At 47.2% G+C, this 19,606-nt stretch overlaps 1 protein-coding gene across 5 annotated transcripts in view; it reads left to right on the forward strand.

The window, feature by feature from the left end:
* Window positions 1–13,109, forward strand: part of EWSR1 (EWS RNA binding protein 1) — a 29,509-nt gene extending 16,400 nt beyond the window's left edge. For 2 of the 5 annotated variants that reach the window (XM_090291754.1, XM_090291756.1), the window contains 9 exons: window positions 1,884–1,921; window positions 2,456–2,488; window positions 2,816–2,934; window positions 9,474–9,603; window positions 10,454–10,576; window positions 11,215–11,377; window positions 11,812–11,909; window positions 12,226–12,478; window positions 12,698–13,109. In XM_090291754.1, coding sequence (XP_090147880.1) covers window positions 1,884–1,921; window positions 2,456–2,488; window positions 2,816–2,934; window positions 9,474–9,603; window positions 10,454–10,576; window positions 11,215–11,377; window positions 11,812–11,909; window positions 12,226–12,478; window positions 12,698–12,737 — 997 coding nt within the window. In that variant the 3' untranslated portion in view covers window positions 12,738–13,109. Of the gene's footprint in view, window positions 1–737; window positions 1,922–2,455; window positions 2,489–2,815; window positions 2,935–9,473; window positions 9,604–10,453; window positions 10,577–11,214; window positions 11,378–11,811; window positions 11,910–12,225; window positions 12,479–12,697 lie in introns of those variants that run through there. The other 3 variants (XM_090291755.1, XM_090291757.1, XM_090291758.1) reach the window with 2 other exon arrangements.
* Window positions 13,110–19,606: the final 6,497 nt, after the last annotated feature.

The following is a 19,606-nucleotide window of genomic DNA, read 5'->3' on the forward strand; positions in this document are numbered from 1 at the left end:
GTTCAAGAAAAAATTAAATTTCTTTTTTATAGAAGTGGACTTAAAAATTAAAAAACTGATCTTTAACTTTTCTATTAGCAAATCTGTTTACTCTTGAAAGATATTGATTGAAAATACTGCTGCATATTCTGCATAACTTAAAAAGTCTTTGGTGAAATCTTTATTGGAAGAAATAATCATTTTATAACATGCAAAAATTTATAAATAATTTGGTATAAAGTAAAATCACTCTTCTGATTTGGAAAATGCCATTCCATTATAAAGGTTTCACTTCTTCATTAATGTTTTAAAATAGACATAGACACTTGAAATTACTATCATCACGTTTCCAATTACCTGGAAGTCTTAGTATTTTTCAATCGCAAAACCAGTTTCAAATTTATTCATTTTAATGCTTCGGAAGTAATCATTCTAATTTTGCTAGACATTGCTAGTAGAGGGGCCCTCTCTTTCTGGATGAGAAGTCTCCTGGAGCCATAGGAAGAAAGCCATGGCTTTCCCCACAGGTTTTCCAACAGACTGTGAAGCAGTCGGTTGGAGCCTCTGGGGGCAGGACCGGGGCGTTTCCCTCCCCTCTTTTTTATCCTGGTGTGGTGATGGTTTTCAGTGTCTTCTGCAGGTAAGGCACTCAATGTTGTTAACATGCCCTTTTTCATTGCCTCAGTATTTTGATATTTTCATTGGCTGTTAAACGTGGAAAACTTTTTAACATGCTTTGTCGCATTTATATGCTACAGGTTACAAAGTGAGAGCCTTGTATACACTTCAATACTTAAAAAGTACCCGTACTCAGTACTCAGCCGGCAGCATAATGAAAAGTGGGACTAGACACGGTGTCCATATGGAGAGGAAAAATATACATAGAATATTTTTAACAAAATGTATTCATTGTATAAATGGAATCCTTCTGTAACTTTGGTAACTGCATACTTGTTGTTTGGTAATTAACCAGAGGAGGTATAATAATACTCTAGAATTGTGTAACATTAAAGTATAAACTTTTGTGTTTAAAGAGAGAAAACATTTTATGGTGTGTAATTTTTTTAAAAAAGGACAAAGCTGCATGCAACAGCTTAAAATTGTATCTTCAGGTATTAAAGGTGCAATACTGGTTAGAAAAAGCTCAGGGCCTCCCACTGAGGAGCTGCCTTTATTTAATTTTAAAAAAGAAAAGCCCAATTTATATTCCCTTCCCCTTTAAAATACGTAAGGCAGTTAACTTTATCCTGCCATTGTTTTTATTCTCCACTGATATGTCTATAAAGTTGCACCCCCAGTCCATTGAGCTTTGGTATTGGTTGTAAATTCTCCTTTTGCAGCAATCGTTAAATTCATTTGTGCCCTGAAATGTGTGGCTTTATGCTGAAGATTGGCTGGATGCGTCCCCCGGTGTGTGTTGTTGCCATTTAATGTTGTTGTCTCCTGCTGTACTGTACTGTGACTCGTTAGGAAGCCAGGGCCTCCTTGGCTCTCCCCTGGGAGAGGTTGAGGGTGCACCTTTATGAACATTGAAAGGTTCATTGTAGCCATTGTCCCAGCTTTCTCTGCCTCTCTACACCAGGCTCTTTCTGTCTTTCAGCTGATGGGGTGGGTGTTTGGGATCTATTTTTCCCCCTCATTTGCCAAGTATTGCACTATTAATACCAACCCCCCGAAATAAAAGGAACCAACCACACTGGTGTGCACAATCAGACAAGCAAGGTTGTATGTAAAGGAGATTTGAGCAAGCTGCCCTGAAGAAAGGCATAGTGACCAGATGAGAGAGATGCATTGTTTGGAGATGTGTTTAGCCAGTGCCCTTCTTCCCCACGAGCCCCCCCAAGGCTCAGAGCGGTACTGGCTTTTAAAGGGAAAGGCCTTCATTTCTTCGTTTATCCCCCCAGCAGCGCTGGAGAGCGAGGTGGCTTCAATAAGCCTGGTGGTAAGTTTTTGAGTATTACCATGGATAGTGTTTTAAAAAAAAAAAAATACAGTCAGTTTTTAGAAAACTATAATTTTTTATTAGTTTCATAAGCGGTTTAAAAATGATCTGTACAGACGAGACTAATGGGTACTGCCGGCACTGTCTAGGGGTGATGAGCTAACCTGTGGTTGCAAACAAAGGGCAACGCGAGGTGTTGAGCCACTGCTTCTGTAATGTGGGGGAGAGTACGCTTTTACGGTTTGGTTTATTTGGAGGAAAATTTTTGACTTAAATTTAACACTAATTTGGCACATAAGCGTTGAGAGTGTATTTGGTTAATGGTTTAAATGCAAACCAGCAAAGAAAACAAACCCTAGCAAATCTTTCACAAATATTAAAGGGGCACTGCTCCATTTTAGCAGTGCGGGTCATTTGGAATTTAATAAAGCCCCATCAAATGGTGGTGTAGTAGATAGTTATGTGTGTTTGTAAGGTTTGTAGCTTGCAAGACGTGCACTGATAATATTTTATATGATCTTTCCTGGTTGGCAGGACCCATGGATGAAGGACCGGATCTTGATCTAGGTAATTTAGATTTTTTGTATGTTACATTGTGCATTATAAATGAGTAGCGTGCGCGCGCACGCGTGTGTGTGTGTGAGGGAGAGAGAGAGCGCGCTAGTTCAGCAACCTAATAGGTTCTTGCTGTCGTGGGCAGTTTGGGGCTTCCTTTATCAAAAGCATTTACTCATAATAGCCTTAAAAAAGGTAAAAGTTCCATGGCTTTCTTGTTAATATCGTTGACAGTTCTCTTAGTTTTATGATGAATACCAGTGGGCATTAGGGTTAATAAGTTCCTATACATACACAACAGTAACTCCCTTCTATCATTTTTTTTTTTTTTCCTGGAAGGCCCACCTGTTGATCCAGATGAAGACTCTGACAACAGTGCAATTTATGTACAAGGATTAAATGACAATGTGACTCTAGATGATCTGGCAGACTTCTTCAAGCAGTGTGGAGTTGTTAAGGTGAGTAGAAGTGTGGTCATGCAGTCTGGCAGGTCTTTGAACCACAGAGCATTTTAAAGAGACTGAATAGATGTAGTTCTTGAGGTTGCCTGACCTTTCTTTCTGGAATGTATTATAATTTGTTCCTTAACATACTCCCAAAAAGCCACATTTTAAAGGATTTTATTTATTTTTAGAGATGGGTAGGGAGGGAGAAAGAGAGGGAGAGAAACCTCGATCGGTTGCCTCATCCCCCTCCGCAACCAGGGTCCTGGCCCAGAACCCAGACGTGAGCCCTTGACTGGTAATTGAACTGGCAACCCTTTCAGTTTGCATGACAGTGCCCGATCCACTGAACCACATCAGTCATGACAAAACGCTATTTTTTTAAAATAAAGAAATGCTAACTATAGTTTAAGCATACTTGATAATATAAGGCAGTACTATTCTGAGAATACACCAGGAACAACCAGAAAAGAGCCCTTAGAGTTTACACATAGCAGGTAAAATAGTTAAAAAGGAATATCCATCCATAAAGCTCAGAGTAGAGAAGGTATTTCAGAATAATGGATTAGCAAGGCAGAGGTCCTTGGGCAGGAGCTTGCCTCACAAATTCAAGGAAGCTGGTGTGATTGTAAAGTTTTGGTCTGAGCTACTGGAATGAAGTTGGGGTTAGATGGGTAAGAGTAAGAAACTGGGATTTTGAGACAGGAAGGTAGGGTCCCAAGGTCAGAAGCACAAAAGTTTGGGAATCTTGGATTTCATTTATAAATACATCACAAGCCATTCATACGTTCTCTTAAAAAGTCGGGTTGTTTCTAGGTGTTTCGTATATAAGCCGTGCTGCAGTGAGTGTTCTTATACACATCCCTGGGGACAGTGCACTAGTTGCTCTGTTACGTATACAGTTCATTCTTGTCATTCACAGTTCTTAAGTTCTAAAAGTCGCTACAAACACTGAGTTAGTGAATGCTGAACCATTGCTCCTAGGGCAAGTGTGTACACATATACATACACATATCTTACATAGGTGATGATAATTTCCAAAAACAAGTCATTCTGTTAGAATTCAGCGGTTCTCAACCTGTGGGTCACAGCCCCTTTGGAGGTCGAACGACCCTTTCACAGGAGTCGCCTAAGACCACCGGAAAACATATATAATTACATATTGTTTTTGTGGTTAATCACCATGCTTTAGTTATGGTTGGGGGTCACCACAACATGAGGAACTGTATTAAAGGGTCACGGCATTGGGAAGGCTGAGAACCACTGTGTTAGATTCTCTTTATTTTACAAAGAGAAGAGGCGCTTCAGAGGTGCTGACAGAGCTGGCCTCAGTTGGAGCTGCTGGCGCCGCCTGCCCTGTCCCCTGCCGTCTCCGTTCTCTGGTCGTCTGTGTAGAGAGGGTGGGAATGAGGGGCAGTGTTGTCTTTTGTGCCCTCAGCTGGTTGAGCAATGTATCAGGCAACTTAAATTTTTTTGCCACTTGGTGCATGTATGCAAATAACCACAAAAGTGCTACTAGTATGATTTTGGAGTTTATAAATTTTAATTTTACCAAGTAGGCAAATTTGTACATATTGAATCCGCAAATGATGAGGATCAACTATGCCCAGGCCTAAAATTGCGTAAGGTGTGTATATGTTTGACCCCATAAGATAATGGTATGGCTCACCACTTAGGCCCCCACCAGAACGACTGATAGCGGCTTCTCCACGTCCTCACCACTACTAGGAATCATGTCTTTCAACCTGTGCTTATTTGGCAAAAGAAACGAAAATGTGATTTTTCACTTTGCTTTTCCCTGATGGCTTGTTATAATTGCATACCATCTTCTGTGAAATGTCTGTTAATGTATTATATACTCATTGGATTGTCATTGTTTATTTTTGGGGGGACTCTTATGGAAGGTGAGCCCCTTGTAGTACAAGCTTCCCCCACTAGACCAGTGTTCTAGGAACCCATCTGTAGCAGTGTACCAGCTGGCATTGTTATAAGAGGCTGTGTTTGACTCGTTAATTTTTTTTTTCTTTTTATTTTCTTTTTTTTTTTTTTGGTTTTTCAATTACAAGTTGTCCCCTTTTCCCCCAATTTCTCTCCCCCACCCAACCCACCCCCTCTCCTGCAATCATATCCCTCCCCAACTCGTTAATTTTTTTGAAGATTCTTAACACATTTGCCCATTTCACAGTGGGTGATTTACGAGTGCACCTGCCCACACTGCACTGAGTGCTCAGTTTTTGACAAGAATGGCACAATATGATCCCCATGCCCCACCCTCCCTATTTACCCAATCTCACCGCAAGCAACTTTTTTTGTTTCCCTGGATGAAAAAAGTCCTCAGAGGGGAGCGTTTTGCCCATGCGGAAGAGGTGAAACAAAAAATGGCAGAAGCACTCAAAATTGAAGAGTTGTTTAGAAACTGTTGAGCAGTAGAAAATGTGTCAATAGGTGTAGTACATCAAATGGAGAGGGTTTGGAAGGATGAAGTTTAAACATGTAAGAATAAATACACAATTTTTTATAAATAAATTCCAGGTGTTTGGCGGTCCCTCCTTGTATTGGGTTGGCCAAAAAGTCCATTACGTTTTTTCCATACGATGGCTCTAGTAGTGCTTAGTTGTCTTTAACTTCATTTGAAATAATTTTGTTAAGAGTGTATTGTGATTGCTGTCATTATCAGTGTGCTTTTTTTAAAACAAAAAACAAAAACTTTCAAAATTGGTGAATTTTTGTCCAGCCATTTTAATATTGAAGATGTGCAACATTTTTGGCATATTATTTATTGTTTCGAGAAAGGTAAAAGCGCAAAAAAGGTTTGTGTGGTATATAGAGAAGGTGCTGTGACTGATTGAACGTGTCAAAAGTGGTTTGTGAAGTTTCTTGGCACTATTGACGTTTCGGCCAAAACCTTTGCTATGGGGCTGTCTTATGCATTGAAGATGTTTGGAAGCATCCCTGGCCTCTACCCACTGGAAGCCAATAGTGGGAGATAACCAACATACTCAAAATATCCAAACAAAATGTGTCTTATTATACAGAAAAAAAAATGTAATCGACTGTTTGGCCAACCCAGTATATTGTAGTTCTTTATACTGTCTGAATGCTGATCCTTATCTTTGTTGCAGATGTATTCTCCCAGTTTGTCTTGCTTTTTTATTCATTTTCTTTTGATGAACAGACATTCTTAATTTTAAGTTAGTTGAACTTTATCAGTCTTTTCCTTATTGGTATATGTCTTTATTTTTTCTGTTTGCAAGACCTTTGGTTCTGGCAACACTTATTGAAAGAGCTACCCTTTCCCCAGAGGTGTGTAATGCTCTCTCTATCTGTTGCATAGAAAGTTCCACCCATATCTAGAACTATTTCTTGTCTGTCTGGTAGGTTAATAACGACAGTTAATTACTATGTCCTTACGCCACATCTTGATATCTAGTAAGACAAATATTCCATTTTGCTCTTTGTTCAGGAATGTTTTGCTATTTACTCCTTGTTCTTCTATATATAGTTTGGAATCAGTTTATGAAGTTCCTTAAAAACCCCAATTAGCTGTTTACTGAATCTATAAAACAGTTTGAGAATTTTATAATGCTGAGTTTTTTTCTCATGATCATTGTATGTCTTTATGTCTTATAAAGATTTTTAAAATACATATCCCATCATTCATACCACTCTTTTGGTCTTTATGTATATGTCCCTTATGAAAACATAGGTGTCAGTTACATATATATAGCTATTGCCCCCACCCGCCGCCCCCCCAACACATTAAGCGCCCGGCCTGTTTTGTCTTCCTTTCCAGAAAGTATAGTGTCAGTCAGCGGTAACTGACATGGCACTTAACATGTTAAGCCCTATAATCAGACTTTCAATTATCACTAGATATATAAGCAAATCTATAGATTGGACTTGGGTCATGTGCACATTTAATGCAAAACACACATATGAAGCCTTTTTTTTTTTAAGTATATTTTACTGATTATATTGTTACAGTAATCCCAGTTTTTTCCCTTTGCTTCTCTCTGCCCAGTACCCCCCTTCCTTTTAGCAATCCCACCCCTCTTAGTTCATGTCCATGGGTCGTGCATATAAGTTCTTTGGCTTCACCCTTTCCTGTGTTATTCTTAACTTCCCCCCATCTATTTTATACCAACCAACAATTATGCTTCTTAATACCTGCACCTTTTCCCCATTTTTCCCACTTCCCTCTCCCAGCTGATAACCCTCCAAATGATCCCCATACCTATGATTCTGTTCCTGTTCTTGTTTGCTTCATTGGATTTTGGTTTTTTTAGATTCAGTTGTTGATAGCTGTGAGTTTGTTGTCATTTTAATATTCATAATTTTGATCTTTTTCTTAAGTCCTTTTGACATTTCATATAATAATGGCTTGGTGATGATGAACTCCTTCAGCTTTACCTTGTCTGGGAAGCACTTCATCTGCCCTTCCATTCTAAATGATAGCTTTGCTGAATAGAGTAATCTTGATTGTAAGTCCTTGCTCTTCATCACCTTGAATACTTCTTGCCAGTCCCTTCTTGCCTGCAATGTTTCTTTTGAGAAATCAGCTGATAGTCTCATAGGCACCCCTTTGTAGGTAACTCTTCTTTTCTCTTGCTGCTTTTAAGATTCTTTATCTTTAACCTTTGGCATTTTCTTTATGATGTGTCTCGGTGTGGTCCTCTTTGGGTCTAGCTTGTTTGGGACTCTCTGTGCTTCCTGGACTTGTATGTCTATTTCCTTCGCCAAATTTGGGGAGTTTTCCTTCATTATTTTCTCAGTTAAGTTTTCAGTTTCTTGCTCTTCCTCTTCTCCTTCTGGCACCCTTATGATTCGGATGTTCGCACATTTAAAGTTGTCCCAGAGATTCCTAAGCTTCTCATTTTTTTAGATTCTTGTTTCCTCATTCTGTACTGGTTGACTTTTTTTCTTCCTTATGTTCCAAATCATTGATTTGAACCCTGGTTTCCTTTCCTTCACCATTGGTTTTGTGTGGATTTTCCTTCATTTCACTTAGCATAGCACTCTCTTCTTCCCTTATGTATCTGCCGCACTTAAGCATATCTGTCAAGCCTGCGAGCATCTTTATCACCAGTGTTTTGAATTCTGCATCTGTTAGGTTGGCTATCTCCTCATCTGTTAGGTTGGTTATCTCCTGGCCACTTAGTTCTCCCACTGGAACCTCGATCAGTTTCCCCTTTTGGGCCATATTCCTCTGTCTCCTCATTCTGTGACAGGCTCCTGTGTTTGTTTGCCTCTGTGTCTCAGGTAGAGCTGTCGCACCTGTTACGTTGTAAGGGGCGGAGCCATAGGTTTTTGTCAGTACAGGGTGACCAGTATCACCATTTTGTGGCTCTTTGGGGGGCGTGTATCTGAGGGAACAATGCCGCTTGCTCAGCACTCGCCCCTTTTCCAGGCACTTCTCCCACTTCTGTATGGGACTGGTGCCTCTAGCTGCTGCCCTGGCCATCATTCCCAGGGTGGATGGGTCTGTGGACGTTCTAGGACCATGGGGTCCTTTAAACAAGCAGACTCTGCTGAGAGACTGGCAGTTTCTTCCTCCATCCCAACCCCCACTGGTTTGCACAGTTAGAAGCAATGAGGCTTGATTTTCCCCGGTAGTGGAACTGTGAGCTGTGCGGTGTGGTCTGGTGCTGGGAGTGCTGCCCAGGTGTTCCCACTTTTTTAAATGTGTGACTGTACTTCTACTGGCCTGCAATTGTTGCGCCACACCACGTCCTCTCCACCCCAGCTCCACCCCTCCCACCTGTCTGGATGAGTATTTCTTCTTTATTCCTTTGTTTGCTGGACTTCCATGCAGCTCGATTTCCTGGAACTTCTGGTTGTCTCTAGTTTTGAGGTAGTTGCATTCCTTCTTGTGGAGGGAGACGCAGTGTGTCTGTGTAGGGCTCTATCTTGGCCAGAAGTCTGAAGCCATATTCTTGAATAATGTGGTTCCTGAATTCAAGCCAACTGCATCTGGTGTTCACCTGAAAAACTAGTGATCTCTCCTAGCTCTGGAGGAAAAACGAATTGTGTTTGACTGGACCAGGAATCCTTTTAGCACATACACAGCCCTATGTACTATACTTAATGATTTTTGAGGGTTATTTTTACTTTATGGAAATCATATCTTACATGATGGTCTCAATGCCTGACCACCTCCTAGGAGGTGGCTGTTCTCACTGGGTGCCTACAGTGTGGGCACAGAACATGCTGGGACTGGTTCAAGGGTGCCAGGAGACCGTGGCTAGGGAAGGAGTGGGGCCCACACGGTTCTCTTACACACTTTGGAACCTTCACCCTGTTTTGATTCTTATAATAATACATATATAAGAGAGGAAAAACTCGTTTAAGCATATATTTGTTGTAGCAATTCAGGAAATAAGCCATAATTCTACTAATCAGATTAATTAACATCTTTCTGAATATGTGTGTTTAAAATTGTTGCGTTTTTGACAGTTTGAGGGACTTTTCTGAATTTCACGTTGAACCTTTTTTTTTTCCCTTCTAAAAACTAGTATTTTCTGATCACAGCCTAACTGTGCAATTTCATGCCCTAGATGAACAAGAGAACCGGACAACCCATGATCCATATCTACTTGGACAAAGAAACAGGAAAGCCCAAAGGTGATGCTACAGTGTCCTATGAAGATCCGTCAACTGCCAAGGCCGCCGTGGAGTGGTTTGACGGTAGGAGTCCCAGTGTCAACAAGGGTGTGCGCGCTGGCGTTCTTAACTGCCTGCTCTGGGGCACGTGGAGGGCCCTGTAGCAAAAGGTGCATGCGTCTGCTCGCAGATAAAGAGGGTTTTGCTAATATTAACTCGTGACTGTCAGGGCATCATTCTCTGAAGTGGTTCTTAAGCATAGGTATGAGACAGTATAGAAAACCCAGAAACGTTTTAGCCACTACACATTTGAGGGTTTTTTGTTTGTTTGTTTTTTAAGGATTTTATTGTTAGAGGAGAAGGAAGGGAGAAGGAGAGAAACATCAATGTGTGGTTGCCTCTCACGTGCCCCCAACTGGGGAGCTGGCCCACAACCCAGGCATATGCCCCAACTGAGAATCAAACTGGTGACCCTTTAGTTCACAGGCCGGCGCTCAATCCACTGAGCCACACCAGCCAGGGCTGAGTTGTTTGTTTGTGCGTGTGTGTATATGTATAATGGCCTTAACATTGATCCTGGAATTTCACTTCAGACAAAACCAACATGAAGGTGTCAAAGGACAGGTACAGGTTCTCTTCTCTTGTCCACTTCATGTCCTGGCTTTTCACCCCGCAGTGAACAGGGGTGCCAGTACACACTTCCCACCCCCACCCCCAGCTTACTTGTCCTCAGGGTAGAGAGGTTTTTAAGTTTGTTTTTAAAGGCATTTCCTGGCCTTCCCAGTAAAGCTCTTAAGAGAAGATTAAGGGCAAGGCACTCGGGTGCAGCAGAGGCAGTGGGGCTGGTGAAAGGGGCGGTCTAGCCTTGCCTAGCCCCTCGAGGGGGGAGGAGTTGGAGGTTGGGAGTAATTGATGTTCTTTCATCTTGTTCCAGGGAAAGATTTTCAAGGAAGCAAACTTAAAGTATCTCTTGCTCGGAAGAAGCCTCCGATGAACAGCATGCGGGGGGGTATGCCGCCCAGAGAGGGCAGGGGGATGCCGCCGCCGCTCCGTGGAGGTACTTGCTGGGCACCTGCTCTGAGCTACTCTTGTACAGCTCTGAAAGTTTTTAGTACACTTGTCTTTGAGAAACTTTATGTCTAGAGTGAAGACAGTCCAATTAGAAATACTAAACAGGGATGCACGCTCAGCCCTAGAGTGCTGAGTGCTGATAGTAAAAGTTGATGGGAGTGATAGGAAGCGAAGAACATGGCCTGGCTGGTCAGGGAGGCTGGGGCCTGGTGGAGCACTCTGCCTGGGTGTCAGCCCTGGGGCTGTTGCGGTAGGTGCTGCTTCGGTCGCCTCCCCTGTATGAAACACCGGCCCTCGTGCAGCTGCTGTGGGAGCTGACTGAGGGGCACATGAGCCTTGAACAACACGGGGGTTAGACCTGCTGTGCTGTCATGTCAGTAAACTAGTCTGCATACAACTTAAGTTGACCCTGCACATACATGTATTCCCAGCCGCACAGGTCAGACCCGTGGTGTTCAAGGGGCAGCTGTACGTGCAAAGTGCAGAGCTAGGTACATGGGCCTGTGGAAGAGTGTGGGGCAGATGATGGGACAGTGACAGCCGTGGTCTCTGAATTCCCTTGGTGATGTATTCCCCGTAGCAAACCTGGTGCTATAAAGAGGTGACTGTTCATTCTTATTACAGGTCCAGGGGGCCCAGGAGGTCCTGGGGGACCCATGGGTCGCATGGGAGGCCGTGGAGGAGACAGAGGAGGCTTTCCTCCAAGAGGACCCCGGGGTTCCCGAGGGAACCCATCAGGAGGAGGAAATGTCCAGCACCGCGCGGGAGACTGGCAGTGCCCCAATCCGTATGTACTTCTCGTAGCAAGTGGGTAACCTGCAAGGGAGGTCATGCTACATCTTGTCCCACCCCACTCTCTTTGGCTGGAGGAGCATAATGGTGGCTCATTGATCTTTTGGGTAGGGGGTGGCCTAATCAGTCATTTTTCTAGCTGCTTCTAAACCTTCTGAAAGTTGCAGTTCCACTGGACTCGGCTCTCCACATGCATGTGGTTGTACAGACATTTTGCCAGATCGAATGCCAGTCCTGTGGGTACATTGCTGCCTGAGGCTGTGGTTCTAAAGCCATTTTCTGTGAACAGATCCTCTTGTGGTGTTTGACCAGGACCGTTGTTTACGGTGGTAGAGTACAGTGTGTGCCTGCTTTACATGTCGCCTTTGCTTATGAAACCTCCTTAGCTCAACTAATTGGTGATTTCTCTTGTGATATAATTTTATGCAGGGGGTGTGGAAACCAGAACTTTGCCTGGAGAACAGAATGCAACCAGTGTAAGGCCCCGAAGCCTGAAGGCTTCCTCCCGCCACCCTTCCCACCCCCGGGTAGGTACAGGTTTGGGGAGCACCCCTCAGCTTCTTGGTACTAAACCTCTTGTAAACTTGTGGGTTTGGTAAACTACAGCTGCCCACTGCTGAGAACCAGGTCAGTGGTATCAGTAAGTGCAGCCCTGGGGCTCTTTAAATTCTGTCATCACTTATACAGCAACGGACCCAGATGCTCAGATCAAGTAAAGAATCTGCTGTGTTTCTGCTCCAAGAGAGGAGAGCAGACCCCAAGCAGCCACTGGGGCATGTCCACGGAGCCTTTGCATCTGTCGTGCCACTCATCTGTCCTCACCTGTCCTTTCCCTTACCTTAGGCGGTGACCGTGGCAGAGGTGGCCCTGGTGGCATGCGGGGAGGAAGAGGTGGTCTCATGGACCGTGGCGGTCCTGGTGGCATGTTCAGAGGTGGCCGAGGTGGAGACAGAGGTGGCTTCCGTGGTGGCCGGGGCATGGACCGAGGTGGCTTTGGTGGAGGAAGACGAGGTGGCCCTGGGGGTCCTCCTGGACCTTTGATGGAACAGATGGGAGGAAGAAGAGGCGGGCGTGGCGGACCTGGAAAAATGGATAAGTATGTGATGGTGAAAACCGGCCATGGGCTACTGGGCGCAGGGCGCAGCCCCTTGATGTTTCTGACCGGCTGACTGGTGCAGTCTGCTCTGTTGGCTGGCAGGCAGCTCGGCCCGGGACTCGGGCTCAGGTCTGTGGAGGGGCTTCCTTTCCTTTCTCCGTTTTAAACCTAACCCCTGCCCAACTCCCCCCACCCCCTTTTTTGTTCTTTGCCTTGCAGGGGTGAACACCGTCAGGAACGCAGAGACCGGCCCTACTAGATGCAGAGACCCCGCAGAGCTGCATTGCCTACCAGATTTATTTTTTAAACCAGAAAATGTTTTAAATTTATAATTCCATATTTATAATGTTGGTCACAACATTATGATTATTCCTTGTCTGTACTTTAGTATTTTTCACCATTTGTGAAGAAACATTAAAACAAGTTAAATGGTAGTGTGCTGAGTTTTTTTTCTTTTCCTTTTAAAGATGGTTAACTACTAAGACTAAACAATGGGAACCCCTTGTGAGCATGCTCAGTATCAATTGTGGAGAACCAGGAGGGCTTCTATAACTAACTGTAACACTGTTCATGGTTGTGATGCTTTTTTTTTTTTTTTTTAAATAAAATTCCAAATGTTTATAAACAGTCATCCTTCTCGGCCTCTGTTCCGCTGCGTGTCTACTTGGAGCAGGCCTCTGACCCAGGAGGGAGTGGGGTGCCATCCAGATAAACCGCTCATTTAAATGTCACGTGAGGGAAAACCTAAAATGGCCATGACATGGAAACAAAGAGAGACAGCATTGTTGGTCATGCTGCTGCTGACAAGGAAAGGGGGGGTTGGCACGGCACTGACCCTGAACTATATTGAGGGGCCGTCGCAGCCCCAATCTTTGTGGTTTGCAGGGAGGGCTGCTGTGTTGAAGGACCTGTCGTCATGGCTTGAAGCTTTCCAAAGCCCCTTCACTTGGCCACTCCCAGGCGGAGGTGTAGCGGGTAGGCACACTGAGGACCTGCATGCCTCCTCAGGAAGGCCTGCCTAGGCAGATGCTCAAAAAGAAGTCGCTTTTATTCCTGCTCAGTGATGTTGGCTCTTCCTTTATGTTACAGTTGAATTTAAAACTTGGTCAACAGCCCAGTAATAAAGGCTAGTTTTAAGATCTATTCTCTAGTTACCTTATACACAAAGATCAAAGCTTTTCCCAGTGAGCATGTTTCTGAAATTAGGCACAAGAGCCCCAGACTTCACATGTTGCCCTTTGTGATCAGTCTTGTCTTCCTGGACTGCATAAAGTCCAAGCCAGTAGACTTGGAGTCTTACCTGCCTGTGCATGTGTCGCTTGAGTCATTCTAAGATCAAAGCCCTGACATGCCTACCTGGGAAAAGAGGTTTTCCAAGTCTATAATAAAGAAGTTTGCCCTGGCTGGTGTGGCTCAGTGGACTGAGTACCAGCCTGCAAAATCGGGGTCGCCATTTAGATTCCCAGGTGGGGTGCATGCCTGGGTTGCAGGCCAGGTCCCCAACTGGGGGCACATGATAGGCAACCACACATTATGTCTTCCTTTTTCCCTCCCTTCCCCTCTAAAAATAAAATCAAATTTAAAAAAAAGTTTACCACCAGACAGATATCAAGAAACCAACAGACCTTAACATGCTTCTGGTCAAAAAAGACAATTCTTATCCAAAGGTTCAAGAGAGATTGCGACCTTCAGCCAGGGGAAGGAACAAGAAAAATGGGGAACAAATTACCTCCCTCCCATCCCCTGTCCCAGTCGGGAACAGGGCTTTGGGGAGCATCCGAGGAGCTGGTGCACTGCTCACTGCTGGCCACAGGGTTTACACTGCTCACCTGTGCTCACTCAGGTGGACAGTGCACTTGACCCAGCCCTCCTGGACATACACATTCGGTGTGCATTTCTGCAGTTTCGGTCACCAGGTCATGAGCCTGGTGAGTACGCGTTGCTCTCCCACCTTTGGAAAGCCCGCCTTGAACCCTTCCTTATTTCCCTCCAGCCGCCAAACCGGCTTTCCATTGCCTTTCCAGAGCCCACAGCAGCTCGCCAACAACCTCCACGTGCCAAGTCAATGACGGCTCCTTGTCGGTTCCCCCATCACTTCGCTGCTTCCCCTCTTCCTGACTTCGAAACACGGGAGGGGCTCTGAGGCTCATGTTAGGGCTCCTCTCACCCCCTCACTGACCTCCCACCATCTGTACTGACGGCGCACCCTGCTCCCCATTGCCAGCCCTTGGTGTGTGCTGCGCTTAAAGTGGGGCTGGGCCTGCCTCGCCCCTCCCGCCGCCTCATCTCAGCAAACGGAGGCGCGTGCCCCCTTGCCTGGAACCTCAGCACCTTTGGTTCCTTGTTCTCTTGGAGAACCATCACACCCTCTTCACACCCTCTTCAAAATACAGTCCAGTCCAGGCCTCACACCGTGATGGGTTCCCTCCTCCCCTCTCCCCTCTAGTCTTTCCCACAGAGGCCAGGGTGACTTCTTGACACCATGTCATTGCAACTGTTGAAACGCTCTGGGACTCCCACCACCCTTGCCATGCGTGACCCACAGGCCCCTGTGACAGCTGCTTTGCCCACTGCAGTGCAGCCACGTGGGCCAGTGCTGTTCCTCCAAGAAGCCAAGGACACGCCCACCCCAGCTGTGGCAGGCTTTAAAAGTGTCAGAACCGAGGGCACACCCCTCAGGTCCAAACTTAACCCCTGCAGCCTGCAAGCACTGCCTCAGCACTTTGAAGTCCTAGTAACCCTTTAAGACAGGAAGTAGGCTGTTCCCGGTCCTCGGATGCGGGCGGGGTTTACCTCCCGAGCCCGCTCTCCCACCCTCCTGCCTCCCCACACACAGGCTTCTCGGCTCTGAAAGGCTGGGTGCTCCAGCAGCCGTGCGTGTGGCTCAGCCGCCACCTGGCCTGCAGCCAGCGCTGAGATGACAAGCAGCCTCTGCTCTGCACCGACATCCATCCCATATGACAGTCATTATTACCTTCTGCCTAGAGCTTGAGGCTGTCCCGGGAGTAGCTTCATGTTCCTGCCTAGAGAGGGGATTGTCACTAGCACTAAGTGGCCCTGTGAGAGAGGTGTTTATGTCCTAGGTGCCTAGCCTAGGCCTAGGGGGGGAGATGTTTATATCAGGCCTCAGCCAAAAGAAACGTCTGGTGGGCCCTGGCCTCAGATGCCCTCAGGCAGCACCGCAGACGGCTGTATAAAGCCGGTCAGTGCCTGGGGGGAGCTGGAGGGGAGTGGGCAGGAGCAGGAGCAGCAGAAGTGGTGAGCAGGAGAAATCAGAGGAAAAGGCTTGTCTAGTTTTCCACATGCTGCTCCGAACTCTCAGCTTCTGCTCAGTTACACTTGGAATAAAAATTTTTCCAACACAGCCGCATGGTCCCACTAAGCCACACCCAGAGGGCCTGGGCAAAGGTTTTGGAGTCAGTGGGGTGACTAATCTAGGCCCCACATATGAACAAAGGCCTGCAGGGAGTGGCTCACTCGCTCCACAAAAGGAACTTGGGGCTCCAGGGCTGCAGCAGCTGTGGGGCCAAGGACAGAGCAGTGACCAGGGCCAGTGGCCAGTGCAGCTGGGAGCCAAGGCCCCAGACTCCAGGACACCAGGCCAACAGTGGGCTCTCAAGCGGCCCCCATCTTGCTCCCCTCTTTGCGGAGCTGCTGAGCACGGGGTGAGAAGGGAGCAGAGCGGGATGGAGGCGGGTGGGAAAGCGGGCTCTCTGGGGCGTTCTGCTTTTGCTTCTCTCTCATGCAGGGCACAAGAGGCAGCTCAGGGAAGCTTGGGGCCATTTGTCCCACAGCCAGGGCAGAAGTCGTCATGGCTGGACCCACATCTGGACAGGGCAGCCTGAAGCACCCTGTGGGTGACTCGCACGTGCCGGGCTGTGCTCACAAGCTTAGTCTGCCTGAAGAGCTTTGAGTGGACCTAGCCAGCACCAGCGCTGCCCAGCACCCCAGCTGCCCAGCACCCACACTGCATGGCCATCTTCTGACCTCCAGCACAACCAAGGCTGACAGGCTGTTCCCTGGCACCCAGCGACGGGGGCAAGAAATTCGGCCATCTGCACACTGGCCAAGCACGAGGTCAAGCCTGCACTGGAGCCACAACCCACACCAGGGTGGCCTCTGGGATCTGTGGGGACAAGCTCAGGACAACCTTCGCCTAAACCTTGTATCCCTCCAGTAGTTTCTGTGGCTTCCCTCAGCCCTGCAAGGAACATGCAAGGTTGTCACAAACCAGAAGGGGTCCAAGTCAAGAACTCCATGGCCTGGGCCAGGAGTCTGGCCACACCAATAGCACGTCACCTGCCACATGTCCTAGAGTCGGAATGTTGAAGTCTGGAGTCTGGAGCCCGCCTCGGTGACCTCAGGCCACAACTCAGGGGACTGGAGATTTGGAGGAGCAAGTCCCCACTTTGTCCCCTTCTCCTCAGAACAGTGAACCTAATCCCTGGCTGCACTAAGCTGAGTAAGAGTATCATTTTTCACAACTCTGTGGCGTGACTACTACTGTTGTTCCATTTAACAGATGGAGCAGGGCCTGCGTTAGTGTGACCTGTCCTATGTCCCAAGCCCTGCAGTGCAGCAAGGTAACTAAAAGCAGGAGTCACATTCCTGCACAGCTGCTGGCCACACACACTTTTTGCCTCTCTGGGCCTCAGTTTCCTTAAATTATAAATGAGAACACATAACAACATCATACCTCATTGGATTATTTTTAAGATTGAATTGCTTAGCATCCAGACCCTGATCTTCCCCCATGGAACCCATGTTCCCTGTCCCATCTCCAGCAGTCCTCTATTCCTCAGGTATCAGCAGACAGCAGCCACAGGGAACCTGCTAAGACCATCCAGGTCACCTGCCTCCCCCCGCCCCAGCTCTAACTCTCTCAATGGCTCCCTGTCCCTCAAAGCCTACTTGATCCGCCTCCAATTTATCCTCATCCCTCCCCCCATCTCCCTTTACTCCGGCCTCACAGGTGTGGAAGAAAAGGGGCCACATGCAAAGCCTGACAAGCTCAGGGGAGGCCTGCGTGCAACCTTACAAACCCAGAGACCCAAAGTAACCACACAGGAGAGTCTGAAATTAAAACTTGCTAACTCAAAGAGGGTCAGGGCGAGTAGTCATGGCCTAGGCCAGTATCTTTCCCCAACAAAGGTCAATCTTTACCTTAACTGAGCCTGTCTGTTGTTATCTTGGAATGTCAAGATAATTTCCTTTTTCCCGGACCCCTCAGGGCACACTCTCCCACCAGAGCAGAGCCCACCAGAGCCCCTCACTGTTAGCGTGTTCTCCCACACACCATCTCTATGTGCTGTAAATGTTCGTTAACTACGGTTCACCCACCAATCCCAGAGATTTCCCCGCTTTGCTTTCTCCCGCCTCCCTAGTCTATCACCAATAGATTTCATGTAACCCCCTTCTGTCTCCTCCTTTGACTGTAAAGTATAAAATAAGGTGTTAAACTGCCATTCTCGATAGCATTTCTCAACCAGCTGAGATTCTGTTTCCTGGCAATTGTCCTAAGCTTAGCTCAAATAAGCTTATACAAAATTCTCTACAGGTTTGGATGTTTCTTACATAGACACAGTCCTCTTCACTCTTTCTGGAACACACCAGGCACGTGTCCACCTCAGGGTCTTTGCACCGTGTATCCTCTTTCTGAAAAGCCCTCTGTTCAGATACCCACAAAGCTCCCTTTCTCACCTCCTTCATGGATTCAGAATTGCAGGCCCATCCTGCCCCCCTTCACCTGCTCCTCCTTCACCTGGCTCCTCCCTCCCTTCTCCCCAGAGCCAGCCGCCAAGCCCTGAGAACTAGCTCCATTTTGTTCCCTGCTTTTTGCTCTCGGTTTCCAGTGCCAAGAGACTCAGCACACAACAGGCAACTCCGAAGTGTCAGCCATTCCTATCACAAGTTACATTGGGCCTTTCTCACTCTGTGGTGGGGGAGGGGCCGGAGAGGGTAGATGGGACCTGCACCACCTAGGTATGTAGGGCATGGGGGTGAGAGCCCACTTTTTTGAAGGTCATGAGGACTTGATGAGAGGGTGCATGTGAGCAGCTGGCACCAGGGAGTCTGACACATAGTAGTTACTCAATAAATGCCCCCTGATTCTAGAATGAGCGTATTCCCCTAATAATCACGTTCAAACCCCAGTTCCCGCTGCTCTCCTGACTGATCTCTAGTTTGAGCATGAAAAGTGTCCCTCATAGAGGTGACCTCAGGTCAAGGGCACAGAATAAGTCTGGCACACTGTAGGAGCTTTATGAAAGCTCTGAGTCCTGGCTATTGTTGGTAGTACTCCCCGCCTCCTTCAAGCTGGCCCCGCCTGGCTAGCAAGACTGCTGCCTAGCCAGGCCTGGTGTCCCCGCCCAGCCAGCAGCAGCAGGGGGCAGGATTTCCCGCTGATCCCAGCCAGGTCCCTCCTCTGCAGTTTGAAAAAAACCAGCAGGGGTTAACCCTCCCGAGCCAGGCTGATCAGGCTGCCTTATACCCTCCTCTCCCCTTCATACTCTGCCTGACACGGGCGGCCCGAAGTGGTCAAAGTGGTCAGGACTGGTCTCTCCCCTGCCTGCAAGGCAGGGTTCACACGGTCAGACCCGCAGGCCTTAGCCCCCACCTAGCCTCTGAGCTCAGTATCCCCATCCAAGAAACGGGCCCCCTAACCTCAGGGTTAATGAATATTCAGCGTGGAACGGACACTGAGTGGACACAACGGGGGCCACCCTCCCACTCCCTGGCGCTGGCACTGCGAATAGAAGGCTCTAAACCTGGGGTGGGGTGGCCTCATTTATCTGACCTAGGGAGGTCCATTCCTGCCGGAGGTGACTTTGCATCCCCCGGCTTTTATCGCTTCCTGAGTGAGTTCATCTTGGGAACAGGCCCTGGAGAAGGCCACTGTAGCGGGAAGGGATAATTAGAAGCACCCAAACCCCTCCTCAGGGGACCAAAAGGGTACATGGGGCTGTGGGCCCTAGCCTGGGTGAAGACGGACATCTAGGGTGGTAGGGTCGCCTGGGGGCCCTAGTCCCGTCTTTGCCCGTGGCCTCTGTCGAAGACCCGGTTCCTGGTCCGGCCCCCAGTCAGGCGACTCCAGCTCCTCCCCCAGCCGCCCTGCCAGGACGGGAACTA

This window comes from Furipterus horrens, unplaced genomic scaffold (assembly GCF_987537825.1).
Source record: "Furipterus horrens unplaced genomic scaffold, mFurHor1.1.pri manual_scaffold_11, whole genome shotgun sequence".
Lineage (NCBI taxonomy): Eukaryota > Metazoa > Chordata > Mammalia > Chiroptera > Furipteridae > Furipterus > Furipterus horrens.